Here is a 24,539-nt window from a genome sequence, read left to right as displayed (position 1 = left end):
CTCCTTCCCCTCTCAGAGCCTCAATTTCCCTATCTGCAAAATGGGAGTAGCAATCGCCACAGTCACCGCACAGGGTGCCGCCAGGACCAGATGAGACCATGCAGGGAGCAGCTGCGTTAGCCGGCGGCACGCCCTCCAGCCTGGAGGAGGGCTCATCTGCCTGCTGGGAATGACGGTGACCAGCTCAGCCAGGAAGGCCTGCTGGCTGCGAGTGTGCCCACGTCCAGGAGCAGGAAGCCGGGCTCAGCACCACCCCTTACCTGACCCGCGCTGGACTCTCGGCAGAGCCCCTCAGGATCGCCCTCCCTGCGTCTCCGACATGGAGCCTCAGAGAAGGGCAGTGGCTCACCCAGCCTACACAGCCCAGGAGGTCAGTGAGGCTGTGTTCTGAACTTTTCATTCACTAATGTCCTGGCTCAGAAATTTACACCAGGTCCTGCCCACTATGGGAGACAGCTAACTCACCACTACAATTCCAGGTGCAGGGGCCTGGCGGGGGAGGGGGGGTTCTGCACAAGTTCTCTTAGACAGCAAAGGAGGTAGCAAACAACCCTGCTGGGGAGAGGAAGGCTGCCAATAAGAGACACCTGAACCAGACAGCCAAGCGTGGCCTGAGAGCACGGGGAGTGGAGAGCTACCTCCAGGGCCTGCACCTGGAAGAATCCCCGCGCCTGTGTTCCTGCGTCTGTGGCTCTGTGCGGTGCCCTGGCTAATCCACAGCTCTTTCCTCGGGCCACCCAGCATGTGACCAGTAGCTATGGTATCCCACCAAGCACCCACCCTCTGGGAGGCCATGGTGCTCCGGATATGCTCAGCCCCTGACACCGGCTGGAGAAGCCACGGCGCAGTAGCCTTGGCCTCGGATTCATGGGAATGCTCGCCTTGTATCTGCCTCCAGGGCTGCTTCGGGGCCAGGGTCTTGTCACCCTGTCCTGCTGACGTCAGCCCCACCTAAGGGGCCTTCTCCTAAAGCTCCCAGCTCCAGAACCTCCCTGGGCACTACCTTCCCTGGCAGTCAGCTGCTTCATTATTTTCAATAACTACTAGTCCTTTTTATCGCTACCTGGACTCCAGCCACAGAAAGAAAAGCAGAATGAACACCCTGGCCAGGATCTGCATCTCACAGTAACACACGCTACCCCAGAGTTTATCTCCTACATAACCGGCCTCGACAGGAAGCTGCAGCTCTCCCTGCCTGGCACTATTTTCCTCTGCAACACGGGAACAGCCTGAGTGCTTCTACTTCAGGGAGCACAAATATTTCAGGTTCATTTCAGGGAGCAAATGACTCTGCGGTAACAAGATACTTTCTTCCCCTCCAAACCTGGGCCTTTGGCAATGATTAAAAAGATAGACAGGCCCGCTATTTTCCAGCAATCTGTAAAGACTGCAGCAATATACTCTAAAGTATCCCCAGAGATAAGAGAGTAAGATTAAATAATTTGAAGATAATTTCTTCCATGAAAAGAATAATGTTGCCATCAAAATGAAAACCCTTGTAATAAAACCAAATTATGCTGAGACCTTGGGAGCACTCTGCCTCTCTCCTGCCGCTTCCAGACAGGGCCGCTGCAAAAACAGTGCTTGGGGCTGTCAGCTCAGGGTTTATACCGCAGCCAGAGCCCGGGGGGCACGGCCGCCCGCACCGGCGGGGCCTGTGGCCCCCCTCCTCTGCAGATAGCACAGGGGCCCAGGCCTAATATTAAGCACCAAGCAAGACACACAACAGGAGCTGGCCCCAGGGTTCAGTTCTCATACTGCACGCTAATATTGAATATGAACAGAGTGCTAAAATCTAATATGAACAGAGAAAGCCAGGCCAACACCAGGGAAGTCAAAGCAAGCTCTCCCCGGGGCCTTGCTCATGGAGAACACATTGGCGGTGTCGTGAGAACAGCTCTTCTCCCCTTGGGTCACTTAGGTGGGCTGAAGCCTTCGTGTTCGCTTTGGGGTCTGTACACGGAGTGGGGGCCCTGGGGCAACCCTATGTGTGACGGGACCCCAGGGGGCTAAGAGCAGGGGGAAGACAGGAGGTGAGACTCACAGGGGCACAGGGAGGCAGGCCACAGGGTGTCTCTGGAATCCAATTCTGCCAGAGCAGGGACTTGAGCAAATCACTTGCAAGGCTCCTCCAAAGCTCGAGCACAGAGACCCTGAGCAGAGAAAGCCTTTAAGGAGCAACACGGGGAAAATTAGTTTTTACCTTAGCACAGCACTCCAGGAGCACGGGAGACATTCTCCTTTGGATCTCAGAATGTCACTGAGGGAGTCGGACTTAAAACCTAGGGACACTCGGGAGTCACCGTGAAAGCAGCACCAGGTGACGCTTCTTGCTCCCAAGCACTTGCAGCCCAAGTGCAGCCACTGAGAGCCAGGGGCCAGCAACGCAGGTGAACTATGTCCACGCATGTGAAGACACGAGTGGCGGAGACAACAAACAGGAGTTGCAGCCTGGGTCCCGAGCCCAGAGTCCCCCGGCTTGCGGGGCTGGCTGCGTGGCGGGCAGCTTCTTCCCAGGCACTGAGCAGCACCAGGAACATGCTGACTCTGTGACGTCTGATGACTTAGCTGAGCCTCAAAGGGGGAAGTGGGCTCAGTCCTAAGTCCAGAAGGAGCCGGGGAGGTCCCTGTCCTCGCAGGCCCCTCCCCTTCCCCATGCAAGATGAAGCGTCCACGCACACCTTCATCTCCCCCTGCTCAGAGGCGGGTCTGCCCCCGCGCCCAGCACAGGGAGGGCTGGCTGATGGCATCCCAGTGACTAAACCCTTAGGTCTCGGGTCCAAAGTCTGTGAGATGGCTGTAACTTTCTGCAGTTCTCCCACTCCCATTCTTTCCCTGGCCTCTTGAGCCTCCGCTATTCTCAAATTCTTTCCAGAAAGCCCGGATGCCAGCGCTGTGGCAGCTCTCAGGCAGCTTTCTCTGCCCCGGGATTCTTGCATTAGAAGCCGGCCCCTGGAAAGCATGACCTAGTCCCTACCTGAGGACCACCCAGCCTCGCAGACAAACAGCGGGTGGGGAGAGCTCCAGGTATTTTTCTTACTGCAAACAGAAGATGGTAGGGAGGAAGCAGAGACAAGGGCAGGGGAGACTCTAAACCCCCAAACCAGGAGCACCCGCCCCTGGACCCCAGCCCTAACCGTGACATTTACTAGCTGTGCAGTCTTGGAACAGTGACCATCAATCACTCAGGGGCGGGCCCAGCACACAGGAGGCGTGACTCAGGCTGGTGAGCTGCTGGGTTTTGGAATGAAACAGGGGCCTCTGGTGTGCAAGGGAGGTACTCTCTTCAGCTGCAATGCAGGACTGACTTCAACCCCTCCTCGGATCCTCTTCTCACACAAAGGGGAAGCTTCCAGCATTGCTCTAGACCATGGGCAGAAGACAACTTTTTAAAGGGAGAGAAGCCTGGGGAAGGCACAGCAGTGTGGTGTTAAGCCTCCCCATGCAATACTGCTCAGAGTATCAGTTTTTAAATTTTTCCAACTTGGAAAAAACTGCAAGTTTGACCCCATTATGGGGAGGGAGACAGGCCAAGGGCAGATATAACTTGCTTCATTATTTCATACAGCCAATTCCATACCCTTTGATGGTGTAGCACATTCCTAATAGGAGGCTACATCCAAAAGTGTGTAGAAAATTGAATCAAAAGATATGTCTATTTTGGTGCAAAAAAAAATGAAATCCATACATACCTTTATTTGTAATATATATTTCCATGAACTTTTGGAAGACCCCTCATACATATGCCACTCTGTTGCAGCCCCCAGCATCTGAAACACCAGCATGATATACCATATTAATATTCTAGTATATTTGCATCAGACAAAGGATCACAAGGGTAAGAGCTTAAAACAGAGGCAGCAGGGGCCGGCACCATGGCTCAGCAGATGAAAGCTGTGGCCTGCAATGCTGGCATCTGAGATGGTCACCGTTCCCTTCAAGTCCCAGCTGCTCCACTTCCAATCCAGCTCCCTGCTAATGTGCCTGGGAAAGCAGAAGATGGACCAAGTCCTTGGGTCCCTGCACACACATCTGTTGGAGACCCAGAAAAAGCTCCTGGCTCCTGACTTGGGCCTGGCCCAGCCCTGGATGTTGCAACCATTTGGGAAGTGAATCAGCAGATGAAAGATCTCTCTCTCTCTCTCTCTGTGTCTTTCCTTCTTTCTCTGTAACTTTGTCATTCAAATGAATAAAGTAAATCTTGGAAAAAAAACTCAAGCATAAAATCAGTTTCATCTCTGATGCCAAGACCAACAGATTGGCAGGGGCTGCCTGGCGTGTCTTGCAAGGCTCCATGAGATGGTGTCCTAATTACACAGTGACATCTGCCTTAGGCTCGGAAGAGACTGGAGGCTCTCTTGACACATTTTTTAAGAGTTATTTCTTTATCTGAATGGCAGAGTTACAGAGAGGCAGAGGCAGAGAGAGAGAAAGGTCTTCCATCTGCTGGTTCACTCCCCAAAATGGCCACAATGGCCAGAGCTGAGCCAATCTGAAGCCAGAAACCAGGAGCTTCTTCTGGGTCTCCCAAACAGATGCAGGGGCCCAAGCACTTGGGCCATCTTCTACTGCTTTCCCAGGCCACAATAGAGAGCTAAATTGGAAATGGAGCAGCTGGGACTCAAACTGGCATTGATATGGGATGCCAGCACTGCAGGTCAGGGCGTTAACTCGCTGCGCCACAGCGCCAGCAACCCCCCCCCCCAATACATTTTTTATATTGCTCATTCTGGTTCTCCAGATAATGGGAGAAGACGAATCAGAAAGACCAGATTCTGTTTGACAGTCTGGGAAGCACGGAGGGAGGCCTGGGGAGCGGCTCTGCTGTCAGGACGAGGATGGGCCAACGTTTTGGCCACTTGGGAGCAGGGGAAAAACCAGAGCACAGACAACAGACACACTCTGAGAGGCAGCTGGACACACAGCTACTGTGCTGGGTAGTCCTAAGTGCAGGGTGTGGGGTGGAATCTTTCTAAATCAGCACATGTGGCAACAGGTGGTGCCAGTGAGAATAAAGATCATTAGCTGACAAATTTCCCAAATCTTTGCCATTCTTGGGGGAAAAATTAAGAGCAGATGGGGGTGGAAGAAAAGCAAAGACAAGCTCCTATCAGCCACCCTCAAACCTGATCAGATTTTGGCTTAATTTCCAAATGTTTAGGTTTTTTTTCTCCTCTTGGATATGCTATTGGTATTGATTTCCAATTTAATTCTGTGAGATCAGAGAACGGACCCTGTATTGCTTCAATCCTTTACAATTTATGGAGACATAGTTTATGGGCCTGCATATGGCCTGTCTTGGTGTACAAATATATCATGGAAGGCAGCAAAAATGGCCATCGATTCTTCTCCCTCAACAAAAGCTGCTCTGATCTTTCTCAGGTCTCCCATTTGCTGGCAAGTGGGAGGGACAACCCTTCAGTTTTAGTCCTTTGAGCCTGGACTGGCCCTGTGGCTTGTTTCGGCCAAAGGGACATTAGCAAGTGTGGCATACACAAAGACTCAAAAATTGTTTGTACATAATGCCTCGATCTCTTGCTGAACCGGACACCCGGAGGATGCCCTGTGAACAAGCCGGAGCTGACCTGCGGGAAGCCGAGACACCCGCCGACACCTGCCTCCAACGGCCTGCCAACCGACGGGCATCCAGGTGCTATCTGAACAACGCCAGCTCATCCAGCCCCCGCTGACCTGCCAGCAGATGACAGACACGTGAGCGAGCCCACCAGAGACGAGACCAGAACCATCCAGCCAATCCACAGAACTGAGAGAAATAACAGCAGGTGATTATTTAGTACAGCTTTCTTTTTTTTACAGCAAAAACAGATACGAGCGCAAGTAGGGATGTTGGATATGACACATCCGTACATACACGCGCACACACCCCAATCATCCGTTTTCTAGTTTATATGGGCTCTAGTAGACAGCGGTTGTTAACTTTACGTGCAGGCTTCAGGCCATATGACATCAAGGCAGCACTGTGACCAAACAGGAAGAGGAATCACATCACCCAGAGGGAGGGAACTCGGGGCTTCCCCCTTGGGCAAGTTTCAGCTCATTTTTACCTCTGCAGAGGACAGCTGTATTCCGTTGGCGAGGGACAAGTTGTTGCCATGGTTGCTGAGACATCTGGGAAGAAGGCTCTGTGCGGGTGCTGAGCAAGCCAGCTGGGAGGAACACGCCAGGCAGGGAGCACTCAGCGCCACAGGCGTTCTAACCCTGTTTCCACCTTGCAAAGGCTGCAAAGCCAAGAACTACACCTCCCAGACTCGCTTGCAGCTAGGAGCCAGATGTGCGATTTAGGGTCTACTACTTAGATGCACTGGATCAAAGCAGAGCGTGGGCACTGAGGGCGCAGGGGAAGACATGGAGTGCCCAGGTTCCCGGTGTAGCTTGTAGGGAAGGTGGCCCGCAGGGGACAGGAGCAGGCCTGCTAGTTCTGAAACACAGTGCCCGTTGGGGCCGGAGCAGCCTTTGCCTTGCAACCTAGCTCTGCAGAGTAGCTTTGAGAGCCACAGAAGCAGCCTCGAGTCTGTCTCTTCAATTACATAAGCTGTAAAACACCCTGGTCCACATCCCCCTCTCTGCAACTGATCTCTTATTACACAAGGACCGAGCGGCCTCCATGGCCATGAAGGCCCAGCCCCCGTGTGCTTGGATGCCAGCCTGCGGAAGGGGAGAGGGAGCTGGACAGATGTGAGAGGCTGAGCATCTTACCTAAGCAGGAAGAGAACTACCTCTAAGCAATGCTTCAATTTTTGAATAAGGTTAAATTTACCAGGCTGAACTAAAACTGAGGGTTGTCCCTGCCACTGGACGGAAAAGGGGAGACGTGAGCAAAATCAGAGCAGGGTTAGCACTGCACGCATGCATGCCATCCTCCCAACGACCCAATGCAATGAGAACTATAACAACCATCATTTCTTTTCCGGCTTAGAGAGACTGTGCACAAGGTCCCCAGAGCAGCAGAGGCAGGGCTAGAACCAGACAGTGCACCCAACACCCTCTCACCCACTTTGCCAGCCTCCCTGCCTGCCATGTTGGCCACCACTTAGGTCCCACGCACCCTTTGCTTCCTTCCCTTTCAAAATTTGCTTGAATGTTCAGGCAGAAGTAACTGTTGGCCTTGGTACCTTTGACAGGCAGGAGTATTTCCACGGCAGCAGCAGGCTGAGCTCTAAGGGTGAGACTGCAGGCCAGGGCAAGCAAGCCAAAGGCCACATGTGGACCCTTCCTGGGGCCCCGACAACCATGCACAGGAATTTGATCTGAAGAATCCTCTCTCTGTGCCCCCACTAACCCACCACCATCCCATTTGGAGAGAAATTTACCAAAGGTACCCTCGTTGCACCCAACAACGCCTGCCCCTAGCCAGGGTGCATCCCAGAGGTCTCAGCGTGGGGCCTGGGAGCACACAGCGGCTGTGTCAACCGTAACATCCTCGACTCTCCATCAGCCACAACGAAACTGCTTCACAGGGAAGCCTGCAGGGAAACAGCAGTCAAATCCTATCCCCGTCAGCCCTGACTTCAAATTACTGAAATCCATAACTCTCCCCGTGTCATCGAGGGAATATGTTTAGCTCTGAGAACATCTGACAGGAAACTGAAATATTGATGAAGATAAGTCTATCATTTTTTGATAAATAAGATGCCTTCTGATTCTAGATTTTTAGTACAAACAAGTTATCAAAAATATAAACAGAAACTTGCACCCAAAAGAAAAGAAGATTAGGAAGGAGGAAATTCTGCTCTTCCCACGCACGTTCTTCCCCAGGGCCGGGTGTCAACAGCGCAGGGCGTCTGCAGGCGCTGGGAAGCGAGCTCCTCACTTCCATGGAACAGTTGTGAGCGCCTTCCTCGTGCTCTGTGCCGGGCGCCAAGGGATGCGCACAGACTTAGTTCCTGCTTTGAAACCAGGGCAAAAAAACCTGTGAATGAATGACCCCAGAAGAGCACAGACTCACAGGAAGGAAGCTGGCCTCCAGCCTCAGGGGGACATGCAGTCACAGTCCCGCTCACACCCCCACCGGCAGGGCAGTCGTGATCTCAGCTCACTGTCGGGCCTCTGGGGGCCTCAGTGCACTCGCCTGCGAAGGCGCGAACCACGCCTGCCTCTTGGGGCCGTCATGCAGGTTACACGCCAGAGTGACGATCCGTGCCACTTCCACCCTCAAAGCTTTCTGCAGCAGGTGCTGTGTTTGCTCAGCCCTGACCCCCAAAGGCACACACCCTCCCAGCCTACTTAGTGCATCTGCCGACGGCTCGCAGCTGAGCCCCTCTCTGGAAACGTCCCCTGCCCAAGGGAGCTGCCTCACTCCACACACTCCACACACTTTCAGGGACTATTTCTCTATTTGAGTCACACTCCACACACCATAAAAATTCACTCTTTTAAAGGACAGGTCTGTGAGTTTTAGTCCCTTCACACAGCTGTGCAACCATCATTGTTATCTACTTCTGGAACATTCTCATCATCCCCAAAACATACCTGAGATGTGCCGGGTCCATCAGCTGTCACTCCCTCTTCCCCTCCCCACCAGTCCCTGGCAACCGCCAGTCTTCCTCCTGTCTCCATAGATAGGCCTATTCCGGACTTCTCATACAAATATGTACCTTTGGTGTCTGGCTTCTTTGTCATTTAGCATAATGTTCTCAATGGTCCCCCGTTGCTTTAGTCCCTTTTGTGTGCCTAAAACAGAACATTGCAGACTGGGTAATGTATAAAGACAAGGAATTTCTTTCTTATGGTTCCAAAGAATGGGAAGTCCAATCCCAAGGCACTGTGTCAACCTGCGGTAGACAGCAGCGAGGACAAGGGCAAGAGAGCATGAAGAGGCAAGGCATTGAGCTCGCAGCCTCAAGCCCTCTGATGATCAGCAGTAACCGGACCATGAGGGTAGAGCTCTCCTAACCTGACACTCCCCACTCAGCCCACCTCCCAACACCTCTTGTACGAGGGATTAAGTTTCCAACACAAACACGTGCACGGACCAGGACTGCTGCAGTCTGCTTACCCTCTCGGCAGCTAGTGGACAACAAGGCTTTCTCACCATGCGGCTCTGTGAACCGTGCTCCTGCCAGGATTCACACCAGGCTTCCGTGGGGGTGTCTTTCCAGTGACCTCCAGTTCAGAGCTACGGCTGGAATGGCTGGGTTATCTGGCAACACCACGTTTAACTTACTGAGCACCTGCCAGCCTGTTGAGGACAAATCATATTATGTGGCTCTAGCCACGGGGAGGATGCTGATTGCTCCACGTCCTTGCCAGTACTTCTCATTGTCTGTTTTTTTTTTTTGTTTGTTTTTTTGTTTTTTGTTTGGTTTTTTTTGACAGGCAGAGTGGACAGTGAGAGAGAGGGAGAGAGAGAGAGAGAAAGGTCTTCCTTTTGCCATTGGTTCACCCTCCAATGGCCGCTGCGGCTGGCGCGTTGCGGCCGGCACACCGTGCTGATCCAATGGCAGGAGCCAGGTGCTTCTCCTGGTCTCCCATGGGGTGCAGGGCCCAAGCACTTGGGCCATCCTCCACCGCACTCCCTGGCCACAGCAGAGAGCTGGCCTGGAAGAGGGGCAACCAGGACAGGATCTGGCACCCCGACCAGGACTAGAACCCGGTGTGCCGGCGCCGCAAGGCAGAGGATTAGCCTGTTGAGCCACGGCTCCGGCTCATTGTCTGTTTTATTACAGCCGTCCTAGCGGGCACAAAGTGGTTTATTTGCATTTCTCCAGTGGCTGATGATGTCAGGCTTCTTTTCATGTGCTTATTGGCCATTTGTGTATCTTCTTGGGAAAAATGTCTATTCAAATCCTTTGCCCATTTTTCAGTGGGGTTATTTATCTTTCATTGTTATGTTCCAAGAATCCTTTATATATGCTGGATCCTTATCAGGAATATGATTTGCAAATATCTTCTCCCATTCTGGGAGTTGTTATTTCACTCTCTTGATGGTATCACTTGAAGCACAAAAATTTCCAATGCTGAACAAGTCCCATTTACCTGTTTCTTCATGGGTGGCCTGGGCCTTGGGTGTCAATAACTGATTTTGCAAGGCTAGCCAGGATTAGCCCCGTGAGCCAACTCTGGACCACACTGAGAGGCCACACTCTGGAGCGCCGTGTAGAATGGATTGAGGCCACTGCTGCAAACATACTGCCGTTCAGCTTCTCCCCCTGCCCTCACTCCTCCACAGGCGTTTTGGCCGAAACTAGAGTGTGTTTCTTGGAAAACTGAACGTTACGTTTTTTCTGTGTTTCTCCACTGACCTCAACGCAGGGTCATCTTGGGCCAGCACCTGTGGCTGGCATCCCTTATCAGAGTACTGGTTTAAGTCCTGGCTGCTCTGCTTCCTGCTGATATACCTGGGAAAACAGTGGAAGACGGTCCAAGGACTTGGACCCTTTCCACTCATATAGGAGACCAGGATAGAGTTCCAGGTCCCCAGCTTCAACTGGTATAGCCTCAACTGGTATAGCCTCAACTGGTATAGCCAGTTAGTGACCCAACAGGTAGATGATCTCTCTCTCTCTCTCTCTCTCTCTCTCCCCCCCCCCCCCGAGTGTGTGTGTGTGTGTGAGAGAGAGAGACAGAGAAACAGAGAGAGAGAGAGAGAGAGAGAGAGAGACAGTCTCCTTCTCTGTCACTCTTTCAAATGAATAAAATAAAAAATCTTTGAAGGAAAGTCAGGGTCCTCTCCTCCTTCGAGCCCTTTGTGCAGTGGCCCCTGGCCTGCTCCGACCTCATCGCCCTGTGGGTTCTCTACCCCAGCACTCAGCCACATGAACTAGCTCTGCTTTCTCTGCCCTGGCAATGCTTTCTTCCTTGCTCCCCAGAACCATGCATCCCTTCACCCATCCCATCACCTGTCCAAAGAAGGCCTCAGGTCCCCATCCCTCCCACATGACCCTGACCCTCCCGTGGGCTTCCACAGCCTCTGTACGCCCCCAGCCTTATGCTCGCCACATGCTGAGTCCACATGGACCCCACAAGGTCGGGATCCCTCTCCTTCACACATCTCTAGAGCCAGCGGGGAGCCTGGCTTACATGAGATGATCGATGATTATTGAGTGAACGCAGGAAATGTACCAAGTTCAGAGTCAGAGCAGAGAAGGCAACAGGGCTGCAGAGTGGACCAGAGTCCCCCAGGCCAGCCGTGGGAGGGCCCCCCGAGCTCTGGAGCCTGCTGTGGTGCCTGTGTCACGGCAAGCCCAGCTCTTTCATTCACCCCAGCCATCCCTGCTGGGTACCCCTGGAGCCTGCTCCGGCCCTGCCCTCCTGCGCCCACAGGCTCCTGGTGCCAGCAGAACATGTCCTGGTGAGTGCTGGAAACGGCAGCAGCCTCTCCGGGATGCGGTGAGAGGTGCGGCCGCCTGAGACCGTTTTATGGGCGTCCTTATCAGGACCCCGCAGCAGTCGCAGGCAGCAGAACAGGCCGTTCCTTAGTCAATCATTCAAATGGGAGAACCAGGCTACATTAAGATGATGGATCTCTGGCTGCAAAATGCATTTGGAACGCCCTTCCTCCGGGGCCACAGCTCTCCCCCTGCATGCCCTCACCTCGAGCCCGGGCTGCACCACGAAGCCGAGGTGAGGCCACGACTCAGCAGGGCTGGTGCTCCCCGAGGTGAGGGCTCCTCACCCTGATGCCGTGGCCGTCCTCCTTTGGCGACCAGCGCCACACTGCCGATCATGGCCAGGCAGAGAATTAGAACCACAGCGGCCCCTTGAGTCAGTGCCCGCGCCCTGTGTTGTGTTGTCAGATGCTCCTTTGACCTGGATCTTGCACTTCTCCCTCTGCCTCTCCTCGCCACCTCACACCCTTTTTATAAGATGCATGGCAAGGGCCCCCTGGCTCCAACATTTCCCCCTCCTGCTCTGGGCCAAGGCCCGGCAGGAGCCACCCCTGGCAGGAGCAGACCTAGGAGAGCTCCTTGGTAGCCACACTGTGCACTTCATTTTGCGACCTCTTTCAGCCAAGCTTGGCTCGGGGCACCCCTCGATGGGCCCCCTTCAAACGTGAGCGTGTCCTGGAGGCCAGGAGGACAGGGAGTTTGGAAAATTGCCTCCAAGAGGCCAACATCGAGTCTCACCCGTTCCACCTTCCAGTTGGTGGCTCAGAAAGATTGATGGTGCTGCACGGACGGGTCACTCTGAGATAAAGGGCATCGATCTTGCAGCTGACAGCCCTCCTCCATCAGGGCTGCAGGGAAACTTTCACAGCTGATAAATGAGCCATCTCTGAAGCCTCTGCAGTGGGCTCCCCAAAGTCTGGGGTGCTGGGGCGAGCGTGGCGGTACAGCAGGTTCTGCCACCAATGGCAATGCCAGCATTCCAGGCCGCAGCACCTGAGTCCCAGCTGCTCCACTTCCAATCCAGTTCCCTGCTGAAGCACCTGAGAAGGCAGTAGATGTTGACTCAAATGTAATGACTTGGACTCCTGTCATCTATGTGGGAGTCACAGATGGAGTTCCTGGCTCCTGGCTTTGGCCTGGCCCAGCCCTGGCTGTTGTGGCCATTTAAGGAATGAATCAATGGGATGAAAGTCTCTGCATCTCTATCTGTCTCTCCTCCCACTCCCCACTCTTATGCTTTGCCTTTCAAAGAAACTGTATTGGAAAAAAAAAAAAGTCTCTATTGTTTTCTCGTTTATTCTTCAAGGACATCTAGCTTGATGCCAGACAGAGCAATCAGGGAGGCTGGAGCGGGGCTGGGAGAGGCAGCTTCCCTGACACCCTGTTAGCGGAGCCATGTGCACAGGGAACATCATCAGCATCCCCGACCAGTAGCCCTGCACACTATCAGTGTCCGGACAAAGCAGACGCTAGCAGACAAAAAGATGTGGCCTCTTGCACCCAAGATGGCAAAGTCCAAGAAAGGCCACCGCCATCTGGCACTCGGGCAACCCGAGAGCACTGACCGTGGCCAACACGGCAAACTCCCGGCCAACGCCTTTCTGCCCTTTCTCCCAAGCCAACCTCTGGGTTTGTTGGTAGCAACGAGACATGACTAGTTCAAAGCACTCTCTACCTCACCTCATTCGCAGCCGGGCACTGCAAGCACCATACGTGGCTCTGGAAAGGGTTTGTTTTCCTGGGCACTGCTGCCCTCCCCTCCCTTCCTTCCCAGGCCTATTTTGCAGCATCTACCTTGCAAGAAGAGCAGGAAGACACCAGAGGCGCCGGGGAAGTGCCGCGCCAGCTCTGGCAAGCTTGCCTCTGGTCCCGTGGCTCTGTGAGCAGGGGAACCCAGGCCGTGATGAAGCCACTGCAGTCACTGTGCTGCCACGTGGCACCAAACACAGCACTGCGTGACGGAGTCCGAGTTCTTACTGACTCTGAGAACTTGAGCGAGTTGTGTAATTGCTCCTGAGCCTCAGTTTCCCCACCTGTATGAAGAGAATGACATGAATAATGATCGCTCCCACTGGGAAATCACCCCCAAGGCTCAGGCACACGTGGAGTGAGTGACCCCTGTATACAGCAGGTAGAGACCCAGTGCACACAGCGCCTGCCTCAGCTATCTCACGGGACTTCTATGACTATCAGATGGGGGCACCCTGGAGACTTCATGCACACACTGGCTAGAGCCCCCATTCCCCGGAGCAAACAGAGTCAAAGCCAGGAGGAAACCCTGCTCCCGGGGCAGGAAGTAAACTCACAAGCCACACCCCATATCCCCACGTGGACAGGAGGAACCTCAATGCCATTGTGCTAGTCATAACAAGCCACACTTGGCTGTAGGGGTGACATCAGTCCTTCTGTACAGCTTCGCTCGGGGTGTCCTGCAACAGTGAGAGGTGCACTGCTGGTCCAGACACGACCCTGGGACACAGATGTCATCCTCTGTGTGGTGTGCGCCTCCCCTCTGGGCCCACCCAGCACCTAGGGCTGCAGGCAGACAGCGCCTCACTCAGTGCTGAGCGCCACCCCAGGAGACCCAGCCTCCCTCTCGCTGGAGGCTGCCTCTGCTGGACCAGGCCTGTCTGCCAAGGCCACAAGTTCAGGGCCCGACTCCCATTCATCTTCCCCAGCAGCTCAGAGAGCAGGTGCATCAGCTGTAGACCATCCGTGTCTCACAGACTGGGGCACTGGCTCTGAGCGGCAAGGAGCTGCCTCACGGCCACGCCATCACCTTCCCCGCACTCAGGCTTCTAATGCTCCCCATCTGGACGCCATGCCGACCCGTCTGCGGCCGTTCTAAGAAACAGTCCTTCTCTCCCTCCCTCTTTCTCTGCATCTTCTCTGGCTCTGTGTGCGTGCCTCGCTCTATGTATCGTTTTGTTCTACCTCCTTCTCTTCCTGTCCGGGTGTGCCTCAGTCTCTCCCATGCTGTTTCTTGCTGTTTGTGACTCCCACACCCTTTGCCCCAGGTGTCTGTGTGTCCGTCTGCTCTCCCTATGATCCTCTCCTTCCCCTGCCCCACACCATACCTGCCTGGGTGTGTGATGGTGTCCCTTCTGCCACCGTCCCCTCTGCATTCACCAGGACCATCCGCTTGGCTGGCATTGCCATCTCGGGTCCCCAGAAGTGGTAAGCTGTTGAATACACTGAGAAGCGGGCATGAATGATCCCCAGCGCTGGAAAAGACAGTGAGGTCTCCCCCTAGAGGCAGCCGGCACCTGGGAAGGGAAGGGAAGGAAAACCAAGGGAAGGGAAGAGGTCTAGAGCCAGCTGCCCAGCCCCTGTCAAGCTCTTCACCCCGCAGTTACTGGCAGAGTCTGGCGGTAAGAGATTACACACACACATACAACATGGTGATCAAAATCTTCCCACAGAAGGCGAGGGTTCAGAACTCAGCAGCTCTGTGTCTTTCGGCCTCCCTGAGCCTCACGTCCGAGGCAAATCGAAGCAAGAACAGGACCTGGCAAATAGAGCAAGTGCCCATGCCACAGATGAGGAACCAGAGACAGGGAAGGATGCTGTGCAGGTCACACAGCTCTCAACAAAGCCTCCTTCTGCTCTGGGCCGATGGAGGATCCGACACCCGAGGAGGCAAGTCGGGGCCTCTGGCAGCCCTAGCAGCCCAGAGCAGCTTTGAAACCAGAGAGACCACAGGGTATGCCCATCAGACACCAGCCCTCCCTTGACAGGACCCCCAGAAGGGCTCTGTCCCACCCCAAAAAAGACCATGGCCCTCAGACCTACACCATCTGGTACAGGCTGGCAGGTCAGTCCAGTGGCCCTGGAACACCCCCTGGGATACTGGGGGACCTGCTTCTGCATCATAGACTAACAGGTTACATGTGAGCTGCCTGTAGACTAGAAAAACAACCCCTTAGAAGCTTCCCATGAACAACAGCCAGCTGCCTCTCCCCAGCCCCTAGCCTGTCTCCCTGGGTACAAATGCAAGGGCTGCATTAGGAATGCCTAAAACCTCAGGCAGGAGGCCCTCCCTGTGGGCACTGACCCCGGAGCATCACAGGGGAAGCTGCCTGTGAAGACACAGATGGACCAGAGGGAGCAGACAGCTCAGGGAAAACCCACAAAGCAGACACAAGCAACAGACTTATTAAAGCGAAATAGCTGGTTAGAGTTGAGACCTATTTGTAGTCTGTAGAGGTGTAAGTTGATAGAAAAACTAGTAGATACTATCTGACCCTGGAACTTCTCCTGGGTACGGAGGAACCAGGCCAGGAGAGGGGCTGGAGGGAGGGCTAAGCCCCTGTGAGCTCCCCGTGCCTCTCTGGGGTCCTCTCTGAGGCAAGGCAAAGCCCAGAGCACTTCCCCGGCCTGGCCCTGGGCTCTGCCTCCCTGCCCACCCTTGAGACCAAACCTTGGGCCCTGTCAGCTCTGGAATGTACCCCCAGGGCACAGCCCTCTACCATGTGAGGATGGCTGGGCAAGCAGCCTCAGGGCGGGGAAGGGCCTTGCATCTCCCCACAGGAGAGTGCTCGTGAACCGCTGTGATCCTGTGAGCACAGGGTCTGCACCAGTGAGTGCCCAGGCAATGCTAGCAACCACAAATGCTGCCTGGGCCCTGCTCAGGCTGATTCCACACCCAGCAGTGGGTCAAAGGAGCTCGTGACCCCCAGATAAACGGACTCACCTCCTGGGTCTCTTCCATCCCCTGGAGAAACAAACTCCTGCCTGCCCAGTCAGAAGGCTGTGAGGCTCTCATCCTTGTGAGTGGCGTACCTGCTGTGTGGATGCAAAGGGTGAGGGACACTGGTGGCCTGCTCCCTAGCCCGCAGCAGGGGGTACAAGCACAGCCTTCGGCTGAGGCCAGGATGCAAGGAGAAGAGGTGGGGGAAGGGAAGGCGCCAACACCACAACCCGATTCCCGTCCCTTCCTTCTCCGCACACACGTCCCGTGTGCCAACTGAGCACAGGGCACCAGGCATGCAGGCAGGCAGGGCCCCTCAGTGTTCAAACTGCGCTTGCCCAAATCTCGGAGGCATCTGACCAGGAGACTCGGCACTTGTGCCTCGGACCTCTCAGGCTTGAAGACAATGCTGGCCCCACTGTGCTGTCCGTCTGTCACCCAGAACAGGACGGTGCCACTGACAGCTCTGGTCTCTGAGCAGGAGGCTTTGAGAAGTCACGGCGGGGCCAAGCACCCAGGCCCGCTTCGTAAGAGGTGCGCTTCCTGCACGGTGATGCCGAGCGCAGCCGGCCAGCTTTGCCTCCAGATCCGACCCCCAGTGATTCTCAGGGGTCTCCCGATCACCACCTGGAGACTCTGTCCTCTCTGGGCCTCACTGAAGCAGGTCTTTGTGACTCTGGCACTGTGCTGTGGCCAGGTGATGGAAACCAAAGAAGCCAGGCCCTGTCCAAAAGATCTTGTTGTTTGTTTTTTAATTTTGAGATTTTGAAAGATTTATTTATTCGAAAGGCAGAGTGACAGACACAGAGGGAGAGACAGAGATGGAGAGATCTTCCATCTACTGCTTCACTTCCCAGATGGCCACAACAGCTAAGGTTGGGCCTGCCTGAAGCTGGGAACCAGGAACTCCATCCTGGTGTCCTATGTGGTGGCAGAGGCTCAAGCACTTGGGCCATCCTCTGCTGCTTTCCCAGGTGCATTAGTGTGAAGATGGAGCGGAAGCAGAGAAGCCAGGACATCACCCGGCACTCAGGTGAGATGCCAGCATCGCAGGCAGTGGCTTAAGCTGCTGAGACACAATGCCGGCCTCATGTTCAACAAAGCTTTAAGAGAAAAACCCAAAAACCGGAAGCCATGCAGGAGTAAGTCTTTTTCACATCTGAGAGAAAATGGAGAGGCTTGACTACAGAAATGAAATGCTGAGCACGGTTCACACAGTACAGCTTTTATTAAAATTAAACATAAAGTACGGGAGACTAGAACATGATTCCTGGAACAACAATACATTGGAGGAAATGTTTCTTCAGCTATGGCTGCAACTCATAGGCATGTGGCAAGTGTGCTTTTACAAAAGACGTGGTCCCGACCATCCACGCAGAGCACCCCAGGTCAGGGAGCTCCCCTGTGCGCCGTGCTGTACTGGGTGCCAGTGTTCAAGTCCACCTGCCCCTGATAAGCAAAAGGGACAGCACCCATGCAGTCACACACAGTCCGAGTCTTGAGTGTTCTTACAGAGAAAATATGTTACATGCCATATACAAATGAACAAGAAGTCCAACCAAGCTCTTTATTGCCACTGAAAGGGGCGGGGGATAATTTACTATCTCATAACCCAAGGCAAGAACACAGCACTAGGGCCACTTGTCCCTGCAAATGCCACAGTGCCATGTCCATGAGTCACTGAGTCCATGACAAAGGGTGCGCAGGGGCTATGAGGCTGTGATCAGCCACTATGGAAGACGCTGCTTCCTTTCCCAGATGTGGGCAGTGCTGCTGGCTTGCCTGCGTGGTCAGCAGCTACACAGCACAGCTGAACATGAGGGGCTCAGGACTGTACATAGTGCAAACAAGGAAGAAAAAATACATTCCAACCTCCTGCTTCTCCAAGCAAACAGAGCCTTAAAAATTCCAGCTGACTGGAATCTGAGTTGGCAGCCTCTCAGCGTGAACTAAGTGGGTGCAAATGGGGAGCATGGAGGTGATCTAAATGGCACCTGTTCCAACAATGATAAAAAAAAGGAAAAAACCATGAGGCTAATGGCAGATAAACACGCAACACAGAGCCTGGAGTGTAGACATAAAGTTTAAACACAGGGAAGCATTCGCAGAGCACGCATTTAACACATTCTTACTAGGGACTGTGAGGAGTGACCCGTCTTTTAAAGTCCAAAAAGGACACAACTTGGCAGCAAAGGCCACAGCTACTGGCAGCTGAAGATCGAGGGGGAGGAAGTAAAGGAAGAATGGTCTGCCGAGTCCAGGACACTCTGGGGCAGACCCTGGAGGGCCAGCCTTCTCTGGGGCCTTTCTGTGCCACAGTGTGCCAGGCACAGTGCCATGTAGCAAGAGGCACCACAAGATGGGCCAACCCAACCTCACGCCTGCATAAAGCAGACTCAAAAAAAAAAAAAAAAACAGACAAGCAATATAATGGGTAAACGCTGAGTCAACCTTGACCTTAGCCCTTAGCAATTCAAGAAACACCAGTGGCCACGTTTTTAAATTCAGCAGTCTCACTTGAATATAGTACAGAACAGGAGACCCATCTACCTGGAGCTCCAGAAAAATCTGTTTGGGGAAAGTGAGAACAGGAAGATGGCTGCAAGGCATAGGCTATGCTTTGCGAGTGAACAACAGAGAGAAGACAACATTGCATATTGTGGACAATAAAAAGTGATTCAGATATCTTGGAAAATTATCTTATAAAAAATATCTACATTAAAATTTTAGCCTGAAAGCTATAGCTTCAATTTTATAAAAAAGCAATCTTCGAAAGGATCTGGCTCAGAAACATACAAACATTACACAGCAGATATCAAAGTAAGACAGCTCAAAAAGCATCTTAGGGGATATTGCAACTGGCTTGTCATGAAATAGAATTAAGTATTCTTATTGCATAGCAGAAAATGAGGTCATTGTCATTTGCATAACACTGCAACTTGTTAGATGGAGAGATGCCATTGGGTACTTAGGAGAAAGAACTGTGGAGTTCAGAATCTGATTTCTGCATTGTTCACATCAGTACCCAAGTGGCGTCTAAGCTGCTTCTAGCCGTGGGCCTCAATTCCCTTTCAGCACTGCCATCGAATTTCAGCTTCGCCACGGGCAGAGCTGCAGTCACAATCAAGCAGTGGCCACCCTGAGCAGCCAGCAGAGGCCTGAGAACAGTCTGCTGCGTCCAGGGTGGAGAGAGAGGCACCGGGCGATGAGGAGGCAGCAGTTTTGGGGTGGCCTCTGTAGGCAACTAGAACAGATTGGCTTTTGGGTAAGGAGGCTCCCGCGTTCTGGTCCCCTCAAGGAAGGACGTGGGGACGAAACAAACGTGGCCTCAGCAGCACCACCAGCAGAGGCAGGGCTTCCGAGGAACGGGGCACGAGTGGGAGGGAGGACAGAAACCCAGAAGCAAAAAACCAGAGTGGGCAGCTCGCAGGGGAGGCCCTCTCTGGGAAGTCGGCCCAGGACACACAACCTCCTCCACAGAAGCACGAAAGCCTGGCTTCTCGGAGGTGGGGCTAGGGATGAGGATCTGACCTCTCATCAGACCCCAATCCCCAACCTCCTCCCCACCACACTGCATGCCCACCATGACGTCTGCAATGAAAGGCTCTTTCCATCAGCAGACAGCCAGACAGAGCTCGAGAACCAGTCTCACCCCAGCACCAGGAAAGAGCAGAGAACCCAACCTCAACACTCCAGGGTTCCTTCAGGGACACTTCTTCAGGGTCCACCAGATCTGGATGTTTTAGCCTCTCCCCAAGGCTACGAACACCTCTGAGTGCCTTGGTGCTCTCCAAATGTCCTACTGAACTGACATCTGCTTAACACCAGAGAGAGGAGTTTGGTCTGCAGGATAATTGCACATTTAGGGCACAGCACACAGGAAACACACAGAGCAGCCAACCAGCCCAGGAGCTGTCCGGGTTTCTAACTATAGGAGCTCATGGTGAGAAGTGCCACCGTCCTGTGCTCTCTGCTTGTGCAAAGCCTAGCTGTCAGAATTCCCACGCAAACCGTGCCGTAGTCCCTGAGGCGTGAAACCGTTCTCCAGGACGGTGGCTCCGCACTCCTCATGGCAGAAATTCCAACACAGGCAATTTGCTAGTTTAGGAACAGTATAGCAAAAGACTCCACACTCTCAAGTACCCTCTGGGTACTTGAAGTTCTGTCATTAACAAGTTTTCCATGTGAATTAGCAAAGCTCTCACCAAGCTCTCCCCAGGAGAGCTCTCAAATCCAGAGCCCATCACCATCCCCTTCCCCAACAGGAGAAGCAAGGGGGAGAGGAGGGTGTGTGCTGGCTACTGGGGAGAGAGGACAGACCCTGCAAGAGCGGGGGGAGCCCCAGGAAAGGAAGCCAAGGCCCTAGACAGCTGGAGCATCACCACTAGAGCTGAGGGCCAGCTCCGCCGCCGCCCATCTGAACAACACGTGCTCCTGTACACCTACCTCTGAGCTTGGAGGGAGGTGACCTTTGACTTACCCTGCAAACCAGAACACTTCTGAGAGCAAGACGGCGCCCTGTTAAGCATGAAGCCTGCATAGGAAGTGAACTGGGGATGCCGAGCCTTGGAAGACCCAGAAGGAAGACCCCTCTCTGAGGCTGCCACGGGCAGAGACTGAACCGTTAGCACTTTGGCTTCCTGTTTTTGTGTTTCTTTTTCCTCTGTATTTTCTTCCTCCAGTGTGCACCCTGTGGCTTCTCTAAAGAGTTGCTTTTCCCACCTCAAGAGACACAAAACCTCCCAATCCTGGAGTCCATGACATCAGAGAGCGCAGGCCCCGGCCTGAAGAATGGACAGTCCTTAGCTTCTTCCTGAGGACGGCCCAAGGAAGCAGGGCCGGCTGAGGCTCCTGCGAGAGCTGTCTGTTCCACGGTCGAGCAGAGAGAGGATGTGGCACAGCTCCGAGAAGGCCCCAGCCCGTCTGCAGACAGAGTTGCGGTAGTCAAGTCCTGTACGTGGGCATGGTCGGAGGGTGCTCCTCCCGCCGGCCGGTCACTGTGGGATATTCTCAGCCTGTCCAGCTGGGGCTCCAGGAGGCAGCAGCTTTAGTAGTCCTGGGTCCCCGGGGACAACTCCAGGAGACAGGTTTCTGTGATTTGATTTTCAGCATCGCAAAAGGATCAGTAGTAAAGAAATCCAGTAGACTAGCACACATCTTCACCCCTCAACTGAGTGAAACACCACGTCACACACACACACACACATGCACACACATTCCAGGCTCCCTGGTGTCCCTGTAGAAACTCCAAAAATAAAAGCCTAGAGATGCTTCCGGGCCTGCTGTCAGGAGCAGAGACCAAAGCACCTCAGGGGAACAGGAGGAGGTGGCCAGTGTCCACTCTGCCACTCTGCTGGGGATGACATCAGTGTGCCCAGCGGGAGGAGGGCAGTTGTCACAACCCCGTGGACCCTCCCCAGGAGTTCCATCCAGTTTTCGTGGCCCTGCAGTTGTGAGTCACAGGCAGAACTTGCTCCTTGCTCCACCTCCTGGGTCACAAGGACTTGTGAATCACAGCAACACCTAATATGAAAGGGGAGAGAGGTCATCAGTTGGCTGCAGGCTGGATACCAGTGTGGATGCTGAATGTCTCCAGAAGGCCTGTGTGTTAAAGGCCTGGTCCCCAGGGTGGTGCCCATGGGAGCAAGTGGAACCTTTAGGAGGTAGAGCCTGGGGGAAGTCCTTGGGTCCCTGGGGACATCCCCCAGGAGGGTAGCTGTTATCAAAGTGTGAGTTTGAGCCCTACCTGTCTCTCAGCTGCCTGGCTTGCCACGCAACCTTCCTCTGCATACGCCTGACTACTGCCATCCACTGCCCCCAACAGGGCCACCTGATCTAGACTTGAAACTGCAAAACTGTGAGCAAAATGACTATTTTCTTTCTTTAGAGTTAGCAGGCTCAGGTATGTTATAGGAATGGAAAGCTGACTGCCAAGTTCCAACGAGATCATGAATCCAAGACATCCTAACTCACAGCCAAGGACAAGGGTATAATTTGTGTTCAAATCCTGAAGGCTAAGTGGGCACAGGCTGCCAGCAGCAGGCCGTTTCCCACACTGATGGACAAGTTCTGGCAGAACATTTAAACACAGGAGCACAGCCCCTCAAACAGCCCGGTCTGGAGGTCTCATCCCACATCATCACACAGAACTCATTTAGAATTACAGTGACACCCATTTGCAACCCCTGGTGTTTCACTCAGCCTGTCAACGCTCAGAAGCCTAATGACATACACAGCCTTACATCTGTATTGCTTTAATGGAAGTCCTGAGTGATTTATTGTCTGCTTCTAGTAGATACTGGAATGGACCTTAAAGAATAGCAGACTAACTTCAGGAAAAGTGAATTGCAATCTTACCTACTCCACCAGCCACCAGCCTGCACAGGCGCACTCATCTCCTTAGGCTCGGGGATGCTCCCAGTGCTAACCTTTCTACTTGGGCAAACACTGAAGACAGCTATGCACGGGTTACTGCTTCAGTCAAGCACCTAACTGTGAAAATCCATGTTTGGCAAAAGCTCACTGTAATGAACTGAGGCTATGTGGAAGATTCTGTAAGTTGAGTGAGTCAACAGTCAACACCTTTTGTTCTTGCTCTCTCCTACTACAATGTTTACCTATTTATTTTTAAAGTAGAGTGAAACTGAGAACAAGAGCAAGAGAAAGAGATTTCCATCCACTGGTTCTCTCTCCAAATGGTCATGTTAGCCGGGTTTGTGCCAGGCAGAATCCAGGAACCAGGAACCCTATCCTGGTCTCCCACGTGGGTGGCAGTGGCCCAAATACTTGGGCCTTCTGTCACCTTCCCATGCACATTAACAGGAAGCATGATCAGAAGCAGAGCAGTTAGGACTCCAACATGAGATACCAGCATTGCACACTGTGGCTTAACCCACTGTACCACAACACTGGCCCCTGACCTCTACTACAGACGCTAAAACATTTCAAGCTCAGCTTCCCACACTACCTTGCAGCTAAAAGTGGCATGTGACCCAATCTTGGCCAATCAGATTACAAATGTTAGTCTGCCAGTTGCCTTGTCCTTGTCCTGCCTGGAACGCTCAGCAGTGACTGACAGAGCCAGCAAATCAGAAGACAATACAAGTCTGTCTCTTCAACAACAGTCTCAACCACCAGGCCAAACCTGCACTTCTCGCTGTCTGAGACAAATACTTTCCCTTCCTTATTTCAAAAGCTCTGTAAGATTTTCTGGTACCTGCTGCTGAACAAAATCCTAACCAGCACCGTATCAACAGGTGAGATATTACTGCAGCCTTACTTTAACATAGTCTCACAATTTTCAGGCTGAAGACAAGATTGGGAGGACATCACTCCATTATAGAGATTTTGCTAAAACATCCATTTCCTGATAATTAGTGGGTACAGAGAGAAACAGACAAGCTTGGAGGCCAAGCAGAACCTGGATGCAGACCCAGATGCACTGCCTGACCTTGACAACACCTGCCCTGTGCTCTGGCATTTCTTTCACAATGTAGCATTCTTCTTTAAAAAAAAAAAAAAAAAAAAAAAAAAAAAAAAAAAAACAGGCTCCCATATTGCTTTTTTATATAAGCTTTCTCTTTTGATTATAAAAGTAATATATTTTCATTATAGAACTCTGAAAAGTACAGAACACAAAGAAAACACTCCCCAGCCCTGTTGCATGAAGAGAAAGTCACTGTTAGCTCCCTGGACTGCTTCCTGGCCTCTGGTGACAGCCACTTCCAGAGTGGCGTCTGCTGCCAGGCAGGCGTTGTGCTATGCGCTTGACACATTTTACCCCATATCATTCCCACAACAGCACTCAGAGGCTCTGTCTAATTTTGTTCTCATTTTACAAATGACACCATCGAGGTTCAGCCAGATGGAAGGCCTGGCCCAGGGACCCAGCGCTTGTGGCAGAGATGGGATTCAAATTCAGATATCACTGCAGCATGCACTTCCAGAAGCAAAGATGTTAACTCCACCCCACCCCACCCTGCAACAAACAGGACCACGCCAACGAGCTCGCTCTCAGGACACACACACACTCTATCCTCCACTGCTACCCTACGTCCGTCACCAGTATTTCCTCACTACAAATACATCCACTGTAAAAATACCCCACAGGCTACCTAACTGTTTCTCTCATGTTAGATGCGAAGTGGTTCTTGGGGTTTTCCTGTTATACAAATCTTTTCACTTTACAGCATTTCCTTCGGTCTTAGGATCATCCAGTAACTGAGTATGGGCTGGAACACAAAACCCCTTGTGTGCTTGTCCCCTTCCACCTACTCGTGGAGGAGGCTGACGATGGAGACGGGGTATGAAATACGCAGCGGTAGATGGGACTCTAACCACTCACCCGCAGCCCTCCCCCTCACGAAGGCACACAGGGAACCTGGAAGTGGGCGATCTCCCCCTTAGCTCACCCTAGGAAGTGCCCTGCTCTCACTACAGCTTCCCAAAGCACATGATAGTGCTACCTTCACAACTAAGAGAACAGGACAGCTCCAGGACCA

The 24,539-nt window shown here is 53.1% G+C and overlaps 1 protein-coding gene across 3 annotated transcripts in view; it reads right to left on the bottom strand.

The window, feature by feature from the left end:
• Window positions 1-17,257: 17,257 nt before the first annotated feature.
• Window positions 17,258-24,539, bottom strand: part of KLHL3 (kelch like family member 3) — a 118,988-nt gene continuing 111,706 nt past the window's right edge. For all 3 annotated transcript variants that reach the window (XM_062189092.1, XM_062189094.1, XM_062189093.1), the window contains one exon: window positions 17,258-21,561. In XM_062189092.1, the coding sequence (XP_062045076.1) occupies window positions 21,533-21,561 (29 nt within the window). In that variant the 3' untranslated portion in view covers window positions 17,258-21,532. The remainder of the gene's footprint in view (window positions 21,562-24,539) is intronic.

This window comes from Lepus europaeus, chromosome 4 (assembly GCF_033115175.1).
Source record: "Lepus europaeus isolate LE1 chromosome 4, mLepTim1.pri, whole genome shotgun sequence".
NCBI classification, from domain to species: domain Eukaryota; kingdom Metazoa; phylum Chordata; class Mammalia; order Lagomorpha; family Leporidae; genus Lepus; species Lepus europaeus.
This window is presented reverse-complemented; position numbering and strand designations above follow the sequence as displayed.